Source organism: Helianthus annuus, chromosome 7 (assembly GCF_002127325.2).
Source record: "Helianthus annuus cultivar XRQ/B chromosome 7, HanXRQr2.0-SUNRISE, whole genome shotgun sequence".
Lineage (NCBI taxonomy): Eukaryota > Viridiplantae > Streptophyta > Magnoliopsida > Asterales > Asteraceae > Helianthus > Helianthus annuus.
In genome coordinates, this window is record NC_035439.2 from 121840751 (window position 1) to 121851486 (window position 10736).

General features: G+C 42.3%; 1 protein-coding gene and 1 long non-coding RNA gene across 5 annotated transcripts; both read right to left on the minus strand.

Moving 5' to 3' along the window:
• Positions 1-2213: 2213 nt before the first annotated feature.
• LOC110882024 (calphotin-like) lies at positions 2214-3773 on the minus strand. The gene is made up of 2 exons (XM_022130132.1): positions 3596-3773; positions 2214-3490 (listed from the first exon to the last, which is right to left on the minus strand). The coding sequence occupies exons 1-2, from the start codon at positions 3771-3773 to the stop codon at positions 2214-2216; spliced, it is 1455 nt and encodes a 484-aa protein (XP_021985824.1).
• Positions 3774-4009: 236 nt separating this feature from the next.
• Positions 4010-10148, minus strand: LOC110885299. Of its 4 annotated transcripts, none has more exons than XR_002562072.2 (8): positions 8567-10148; positions 8387-8450; positions 7717-7902; positions 7532-7644; positions 6240-6341; positions 5521-5586; positions 4822-4954; positions 4010-4195 (listed from the first exon to the last, which is right to left on the minus strand). It is a non-coding gene; the product is annotated as an uncharacterized LOC110885299 (long non-coding RNA). The 4 variants fall into 4 exon arrangements; XR_002562069.2 differs by having other exon boundaries at positions 6219-6341; positions 8567-10147; XR_004862551.1 differs by lacking the exon at positions 4822-4954 and having other exon boundaries at positions 8567-10143.
• Between the last annotated feature and the right edge of the window lie 588 nt (positions 10149-10736).

Here is a 10736-nt window from a genome sequence, read left to right on the forward strand (position 1 = left end):
CACACATCCTCTGATGACTTCATCCGTTTCAACTAGTTTCCCATTAGCCAGTTCAATCGAGTACGGAACGTCTAACTTACTAGCAGTTATCCCAAGCATATTCTTAAATTCTAATGATACAAAGCTATAATCGGCACCAGTATCAAACAGAACAGATGCAAAGCGTTGATTTATAGGGAACGTACCAGTGACAACGCTTGGATCCTGGCGCGCTTCCCTTGCTCCAATGTTGAATACTCTCCCACGGGCTTGATTCAGTTTCGGGCATTCCCTCTTAAAGTGCCCGATGTCTCCACAGTTAAAACACCCCGGTCCTCGACGATTCCCATTCCCATTTCTATTTCCGCCTCGATTGGCATTCGCTCCCCGGTTACCAGCTCGATTCCCAACATTTTCACGGGTTCCATTCCCGCCATTTCCTCCTTGTTGGCGGTTCCTGTTCCCATTTCCATGACCTCGTTGATTTCCACGACCAGCACTGGTACTAACCCAACATGTTTCCTTTGAATGGCCAGTCTTTCTGCAAGACTCGCATTTCCTTAGTCTACACGGGCCGGGATGATGGTATTGGCATGTATCACACTTGGGCAGAGTGCCCATGTAACCCTTCACTTTGTTTTCGACACCGGTTGTGGCCTTGGCCGGTGTGCTCGACTCACCCTTCTTGCTCACACGGCTGGTGCCTTGCTTGAAGTTGGAAAATTTTCGTTTGTTTTCACCAGACGACTCCACATGAGTCTCCTTCTTCTTTGGTTCGGAATTTGAAAATTTGTTCAATCAAATGGCTTCCTTAGTAAGTGCCACCCTGAGATCAATGGCTTCAGTAATTGTTGCAGGCTTGGACGTGGTCACCATGCTCATGATCTGGGGGGCCAATCCCTAGATGAAGCGCTCAACACGTTTAAATTCGGGCGTTACCATGTACGGCACCACATGGGATAAATCATGGAACCTCTGAACATATTCTGCAATCTTGGGACCCTCCATTCTCAGGTGCCAGAACTCAGTTTCTAGCTTCTGTATTTCAGCTCGCGAACAATACTTCCTTCTCATGAGCTCCTTCAGCTCATTCCATGTTAACGCATATGCCGCCGCTTCTCCCAAGGTTTGCACTTGCAGATTCCACCACGATAGGGCACCATCAAGAAACAGCCCTGAGATGTAGGTAACTTGTTGCTCAGGAGCACACTTGCTCATCCTTAGGACGGAATCTGCCTTTTCTGTCCATCTGACAAATGCAACAGCACCTCCAGTGCCGTCGAAATTCACGGGCTTACAGTCGAGAAATTGTTTGTAGGTGCACCCTGCACATACGTTAGAATTTACAGATGGTATTAGCAGATGTGCTAGAAGTATCCAAATGTATCGTAATGTGTCTCAAATGACTTAACATTACCATTGGGTGGGTTGTTGTTGTTGTTGTTGTTGTTGTTCGAAGTATTCCTGCTGTCTCTGCTTGGGAGGCCGCGTATTGTGCGATAGCTGCGGCAATTATCCCTTGGAGTTCCGTCTCAGTAGAAGGCATGTGTACATTCCGGTTTGGAGGCATCTTCTAAAGGATGATCATGTTGGTCATGTCATAGTAAGTAATTAATATGCGTACATAATAACATTTACCAACCACATAACATCCCATGTTATAAAATAAAACAAATAATTCAACAAAGCATGTAGTGAGAACGTTGCCATTGAGCTTTCATTAATCACGACCACAATATAGCTTTACATGTTTTACAGTACATCATACATCAACAATAAGATCATAGGGTTACATCACCCTCAAATACAAGTCAAACTACACCTATCATATACAAAAAGTGTGGTCTCCTAAAAGTCTTCGTGTGGTGGCTCAATTGCGACTTTTTCACCAAAATGATCTACCTGCATCAAACCAAAAATATCTATGCTGATGACGGAGGAGGAGGAGGAGGAGGAAAATGAGAGAAAAGCAAACGGCGCATGTGCAACCAATCCACCTCAAGTGCACGACTGACACGCAGCAAATAGGCAATCTGCTGCTCAGATGTAAGGAAATGAACATCCGAATCAGGGGAAAGCAGACGGGGAGTGTGTGGTGCGGCGAAAGGAGTCTGACAGTGACATGGAGGACGTGGTGTCCTCTCTAATTCTTGGACGCGACGACTAAGTACGTCTTGCTGTAGCTGTAGAGAGATGAGTATGTCCTCTGTCGTGTACCCCACATGATAAGGGTGTTACGGGTCTGATAATGGCATAACATTGGGCGAAGCCCACAGAAATGGCTCGCCCGAAGGTACGAAGGATGGTGCAGTATGCGGGAACTGAGACATGAAAGGAACAGATGCCAATACAGGTGGAACAGAAACAGGTGGCTGCCTCGATGAACCCTCCCCAGGACGAGGTGGCGGAATGTCCTGGAGGAACGTGATAGGAAGGTCAGTGCGATGGGCGTCAGAGGTGTGTGGGGGAAATAATGGAATCTCAATAGGTGTAGAAACAGGGGCTACGGGAGGAGTGACAGGTAGCACAAACGGTGGATAGTCATCATCATCCTCGATCCACCCGTTACGGGTGTCAGCATGACGAGGATCGATGTGAGCGGTGAAAGGTGCACAGTCAACCAATGCCGGCACGGGATCAGGTAAAGGTGCATCAACAATAGGATCATCCACCACTGGTGGTGCAACAATGGGTAGGTCAACAATGGGTGGTGCAAGGGCTGGTGCATCCAAATCAGGCGGTGCAATGGCTGGTGCATCATCAAGAACAGGGTCATGGTCAACGACAGGCTCTGGTGCTATAACAGGCCCAGGGTCAACAAAGTCCATATCAAAGTCGGTAGGAATGTCAAACAGCGGATCAATAGGAGCCACTGGTGCCTCTAAGGGCTGGTCCATATGAATAAACTCGATCTCATGATCAGGATCGAAATCAGGAGGAAAAACTGGATCAAAATCGTCATCGATCTCATGATCAAACTCAAACTCGAGTGACGGACCAGGTGCAGCTGACATCGCTATGTCGGGGTCGGCGTCAGGAGAGTGGCGCTGTATGCCCTGGTCGTGCAAAGAAGCGGATCCCACAGACTCAAACGAGTCTGGAACAGGTGAACCAGAGGGAGCCTCCTCTACAGGGGCCTCAGCAATAGGAAGGATAGCATCATCATCAATCGGGGCCCCACCCTCATAGTCGTCCTCAGGGGGACCCTCCTCGAAAAGATCAATGTCGTCATCAGACACGACATCGAGTGGCACATCCGCCACGGGAAAAGCAGCAAGTGGAACGGGAACAGGGATCACAGCAAGAGGGAGATCCCCAGCTAGAATGCCATCAACAGGCTGAACCTCAACTTCGATGTCTGGCAGAGCGAAAGGCTGAAAATCATCGTCATCCGTGCTCGTGGTATCTGACGTGTAAACATCTCCCTCGGATGGTATCTCATCGTCTGACACAACCGCCATGGGGTCCACTGTGTCTGATACTCCTGTGTCGGAAGAAGAAACCATGGTGTCTGTAACACAACCACACATATGCACATATATCAACATGAAATCAAATACAGCAAGTGGTACGGGAGCAGGGATCACAGCAAGAGGGAGATCCCCAGCTAGAATGCCATCAGCAGACTGAACCTCAACTCCGATGTCTAGCAGAGCGAAAGGCTGAAAATCATCGTCATCCGTGCTCGTGGTATCTGACGTGAAAACATCTCCCTCGGATGGTATCTCATCGTCTGACACAACCGCCATGGGGTCCACTGTGTCTGATACTCCTGTGTCGGAAGAAGAAACCATGGTGTCTGTAACACAACCACACATATGCACATATATCAACATGAAATCAAATAAATATGTAAGTCACCATAAAGCAAACAACTAATCCTCCTAGTCTCCCTAGATGTAAGACCCCAAAATCCGGGTGTCTCACAGTTGGGACAACATTGCATAAACAGTCTAAACACTTGAAAATTTTAATTATTATTATTATTATTATTATTATTATTATTATTATTATCTTAATTTGAAGAGTACGCAGCGGAAAACTTTTAAGTTAAATTCCCAATCATGGAAAATATCCAAACTAAAATACACAATTTAAATGTTTGAAATTTATTTATTTAAAACATCGTCTTCAACTAGAAATGCCAACTTCAATGCCGAGTAGCTTCATGCAACATCCAAGAGGTCATCGTTCATCCATTTAACCTGAAATCAATCTAACATGCATGCAAAAGTCAGCTAGGCTGAGTGAATCCAAGTTTTTTAATATTGTAATACAATAAATAAAAAAAATAGATGTAAAACATTTTCATCACATCGTCTTAAATAAACATCAACTTCCTTAAAACATTCTTTAAGATAACTTCAAACATCCGTTTAAATGGGTCAAGCACATAACAATGGGTCTCCTCGACCTTTAAAGCCAAACACAAAGTAAGGAAAAAGGACCGTTTTCGCCCCAAGGACCTCTAAACTGTGAGGGGTCTTCCCACCCAGACAGATAGATACGGTTAGGGGACTTCCTCTGCCCCAAGGACTGTTAAGCTGTGAGGACTACTTCTGCCCACATAAGTTAACTAAACAGTTAGGGGACTTTTTGACCCAGTCATGGCAATACCCAAAACTTACACATTCAAATTCATATTCAGATATATATTAATGCAATATAATAAAGTTCATCATAATCATAAATAAATAAATAAATGTATTTATTTTATCCTCATAATTAAAATTCATCTTTTAAATTTACATGATAATCATAAATAAATAAATGTATTTATTTTATACTCATAATTAAAATTCATCTTTTAATGAGTCGAGTACAGAACACAGATCTCCTCACCTTAAATCCTAAACACAAAGTAGGGGATAAAGGAATTTTTCTTCTCCTCTTTCCCCAAGGGCAAATAAACTGCTAGGGGACTTCCTCTTGCCCCAAGGACAGATAAACTGTTAGGGGACTTCCTCTTTTTGACCTGGTTGTGGCATGACCCAACACATCACACGTAAGTACATAAAAGGGCAAGCAAATAATCCTCATGTATAGTTAAAATGTAGTTTGAAAGTTACTATACAAACATCTTAGAAGTTTATCATCAATTTAATACATCGAGCATGCCCGTTAGCCCTAAACTTTGAAACATTAAATAAAGGGCATCATGAACTTACAATTAAATACATACGTGTGTGTATACTTCAACCATCGTACGTGTAGCTTCGCACCTACACACTATATACATATATATATATATCTTCCCTTCATAGACTAGAGTACACATATATATATATATTTATACACACACACATAAATATAAGTATATATAAGTATACTCAATACTCGCCTTCACACAAATAAGTATACAAAAATATATAATTCTAATTATTTTTCATCTTTAAAAAAAATCCATACTAGTAAATATAAATTTCATAGGTACGTAAAAAGAACTTCACAACTTCCTTCATAAAAATAATCATACGAGTTTAGCATGCACATTAGCCCGAAATATTTAAAAACATTTAAAGAGTGGGCTCAAGAACTCACAGGTTGCAAAGCTTCCATATCCACAAGCTAATCGTCTCGAACCGTGTCCTCAAGCGAAACCTATAACTGAATAACTCGTGGTTACAGTTTATTCTGATAGATAACGTATAACCCAACCTATCAACTTCTCCACATCTAACGTCAAAACCCTAACCTGAGCACCGTCGAGTTCGGATCACCCATGACCCATAACAACTCGTGAACCCGAAACCCATGCACACTTGCACGTCCATTGCCATGCAAAATTAACACTACAAGAAACAGGCACCTTTAGCGACGACACGTGTCGCCGCTAAAAGTCCTTTTTGTCGCCGCTATTGACTTTTAGCGGCGACCTGTCGTCGCTAAAAGGTCGCCGCTATAGGTCAGCCGCTATTGGTCACCTGTCGTCGCTAAAAAGATTGTGTCGTCACTATTGTGACTTTTAGGGGCGACATACGTCGCCACTAAAAGTAAAAAAAAGGAAAAAAAATTTTTACTACTAATTACATTGTTACCCACATACATCGACCAAAACGTTTAAGTATACAAAGAATTAAGCAGTAATTCACATTCAAACAACCAAAAATTACATAGCAGTTTGTTTATATCACCATATTAAAACAGTAGTAGTGCTTTCAACCCGCGTGTTGTGGCGGGGATGACAAACATTTGATGTTTGACATTGTATGAGTTAAACCACAATTTGATTCGCGGACCTGTTATGTATCGAAAAGCACCTGCCGCGGCTTAACTTGTCGGAAGATGGTAGTTTCTGGCCTCTCTTCATTCAGACCCAGCCATGCCCCATCTTCCGTTGAGTGTACCCTGATATAGATTACCTGCAAAAGAATAAAAGGAGGATACGAGTACACTAAAGTTTCGGCTGCAAACGCAGCGGTTAACTGTTGCGTTAACGGCCTGTTCGCAGCCGTTATACGTCCATACACGGTCGTTTAACGGCTGCGAACGGGCCGTAAATGTAGCGCATAACCGCTGCGTTGCAACCGTTAAACCGCTGTGTTTACGGCCCATACGCAGCCGTTATACGGCCATAAACGCAACCATTTAACGGCTGCAAACGGGCTGTAAACACAGCGGGTTAACGACTGCAAACGCAACGGTTAAATAACACAATGAGAACCCATTGTAAGCCTATACAATCATAGTTACCAAACATTTAGTATAATCATAGTTGTCAAATATCTACGTGAACCATGCACCTTTAACTTACTTCATGCAACCTTAAATAAAATACCAAGGGCGACCGGTACCCATGATCGTAACCGAAACGAACCGTATCACCCGCTAACAAACCGAATAACCCAACTGTGCCAAATGACCCATTTTAGGAAAAAAAATCAAGAGCACATTTTGCTCCCAACCCGTATTGACCGAGCCCATTTTTGACCCCAACCAAATTGATAGTTTTTTACTGACCTATTTTGACTCAAACTTATTTTGCTGCAAACATGTATTGACCCGAACATTTTTTGCTCAAAACTCATTTTGACCAAAACTTATTTTGCTCTTAAACCATTTTTGACCCAAACTCATTTTGATTGTAAGGTTTAAGACTTTTACATATTTAATTCCTGTTAGCAATAGTTTGATTATTGTGGGCCTTACACGTTGAGGAACTGTTGTTTTGAAGACGGTGCAGTCTTTTGATTCTACGTTTCTTAATTGGACTAAAATGGCAATTTGAACCAAACCTCGGGGACTAAAATGGCAATTTACTCTACAGTTTTTTATGTCTTAAATTGCTTTTTAAATGTACATCGAATAGTTTGTATAACTGTATACGTTCAAAGTAGTAAACCTCAAAGAAAAAAATATTAATAATGCTAGAGATTTTGGTGCTACTACAAGTGCTTTAAGGTGTGGTCCTATTGGTAGAGATTTAGTAACATCCGGCCTTTAATAATATTCCAATTTTCCTCTCAAAAAGTCATCCTTATCTTTTGTGTTTCCGCTACGCATCATTTACCGAATTCAATCAATATAATCAAGAAAACATAAAAGTTCAAACCTTTCTGCTAGCACAAATGTTCTTGAAAGGAAAGATCTTTTCATATGTCTCGCATTTGACTTCCTAGCAAATCACCAAATCCTCTCGCATTTGATAAATTCGGAACAAACCCACTGCAAAAAAAAAAAGAACATGAAATTTCCATCTAACGTAGAATCAAATATTAATATGAAACATTAACCAACCTTTCATAAACGGCGGATCTCACCATCACTCCCCCACGTTGGCTGCAAACTTTAATCCAATTAACTTAGGTTCTACTATCTGAGATAGCAGATCCATGTCAACCATTAAAGCTCAAGTGTCAAGCCATGTAACCAGGTTAAGCGACGTAATCCCTCCTCTCACTCGACTGCCACTTCAGCCTCCACCTTGCAAGGCCACATGGGACAGAAAAATCCAAGTCAACTAATTTTGCTATCTTAGATAGTGGAATCACTAGAAACCTTGGAACCCATTTCATACACACCATAAACCATTATAAATTCATGAAAAAGACAAATAAAACCCTAAATTCCAAAAAAACAAGCAAGTTAGAAACTAGGGCACCAATTCTCCATACAAAACAATGAAACACGGAATCAAATTCAATACACAACAAAATGTATAATTCATTATGAGCAAACAAAAACCTTCACCTTAAAAAACAACCCAATAAAAAAATACAGGGCACTAACCAAAACAAAATAAAGCACAAAAAATAATTCATAATTCACCTTAAAAACACATGAATCATCTAAAAATAAAATTCAGGAACAAAACAAAATACCCAAAAACCTGAAACCTAATTCAATAAACCAAAATCAAATAAAAAAAAACTAAAAAAACTAATTACAACAATGCAAAATCACTAACCAAATATTTGACGGTGATACCTCAAGCCAACCACCGTATACCTACAATTGCACACAATCCACACCTACAACAAAATCAATCGTCGGTTCAGTGATGAAAGCAAGCACAACAAAAGGATAAAAACAATCAACAAATAAAGATGAAAACAAGCACCATAAAAAAGAGGAAAACGAAACTAACCTGTAGGTGCAGCAGCGGCTGTGGAGCACCGAGGAGGTGAGTGCAGGTTCTGGTGTTGGCGAGCTGTATCCGGAGGGTGGTGGTGGCTGGTTAACTGCAGATTGTTCTAGTGGTGGTGGCTTCGTGGGGTTTGGGGGAGGCAGGCGGAACGATTTGGGGGGGAAATGGGAGAATGGCTGCCCGCCAAGGGTTTTATTCACTTTAAGGGATGATAAAAGCTGGACCGTCGGATTGCTTTCAAATCAATGGTCAGGGAGTAATTCTAAAAAGTTGGACACGGATAGGGTTTTACTGGCGACAATTTTGAAGGCGCCCCTAAAGTTGTCGCCGGTATTAATCTATATTTCTTGTAGTGTAATCCTCACCACAACATTAAATTATGATGGTATAAAACCACTACTGCCAAAGTTCCCTTATGACACCAATATCATCACCATGCATTAATCACTAACACCAAAACGTGACCTCCTAATAGCCCAATCCCCATGCAACCTCGCCACCTAAAATGTGTTTATGTGAATCACCATGCATACACCATCACCATTTTCTCCATCCTTTTTTTGTACGTACCACACACACCTACTCAACTCTTCATACTCCATTATTAACCTAACATTCCTCTACGCCACTCTAGCAGAAACCCCATGGAAATCTGGTTCATCACCTACTTTGTACCACCATGATAGCCCTCACAGTCACGCGTCGCACCGTCGTGGCTCACCCGAAACCGCCATGCACCACCTCTGTCTCCACCACAATCTTAATCGAATATCAACCCCCATCGTTACCAATACGGTACCCGACAGCATTGTCATCTACCCGTAGTCGAATATTTTCGCTACGAAACTACACGCCATCACGCACCTTTGCCGCATCGTCATCATGAACCGCACCATTACAGCGGTTATCATCCTCATCGGCCACCGACACCGTACACAACCGCCATCACCATTTTAGTTCAAACCTTGACATAATTTATCACCATCGCATACCATCCTACATCACCGCAACCACAACTACAATTGTCATCTCCATCGGCACTCCACCACCCTACACCATTCTGCCGCTCACCACCACCCGCACTTTCTCCACCACCAAACGCCACAGTGCACCTCCACGTTCTACCATCACTAACAGAACCAAAGAAAAACCCCTACAAATCTCATGTAAAACGAACATGAAGCACTATAATTGGAACGAGAGGTTACCTTGTGGTGGGATTTAGAAGATCAATTGAGCCAAGAACCATCCCCGTCGTCATCCTCCTCATTTAATCTCCCTCTCTCTCTTGTATTTTGATTTCAGCGGCTGAACACATCCTATACACGAACACCTAACTACCACTCTTCAAGTGCCACCACCCCGTCGGTCACCACCGTAAACACCGCTCATCACCACCCATAGACACATCATTACCCCCAACCTAACAAAGCCCGTGCAAGCCAAGTAAAAATAACGGAACAAACACGAAACTACATAAGCGGAGTCAACTTGACGCGATCTGGAAGTCACATGCACACCACCAGATCAACCACCTTGAACCACCACCGTTGCCGTCCTATTCTTATCCCGCACCTTCTTTCTCCGCCGTCGCACTCACGAACTGATTCCCCTCGGTATACGGTTGTAGGGTTTGAGAAATATAGATGTAATCACTAATTTACACTTTACACCCCTTATCATTCACCCTTTTATAACTTATTCTCAAAGTAATAAATCCAAGTCTCTTTATTTACATAACACCCCCCTCAAGTCATATTAAATCTAAATCGAGCATCAAAGACTTTACTTTGTCTCGTGGCATGTGCGTCTCATTTTTCACTTGCTAAATAATATGAGTTAGGAAATTCGGGATGTTACAAGTCTACCCCTCTTAAAAGAGGATTCGTCCTCGAATCCTGTTTGCCAAAGACCATACGTATCCACATTCTCATCTCTACATATCCGCATTACTGTGCGACACCCGGTTACCACCGGACATCAATGTTGTCGTTTATATCCCCAATCAAATCATCATAGATGGTAGTCAAAGGAACCATCTCCATCGCTTGTTTTCAACTTCAAGGCTTGTATCATTTGCTTAAACATTCCACGTACCAATTTTTTTTGTTCGACTTTATACTTGTGAGGCTGCCCTATCTTGTCATCTTTACTGGTCGGTCACTACCAT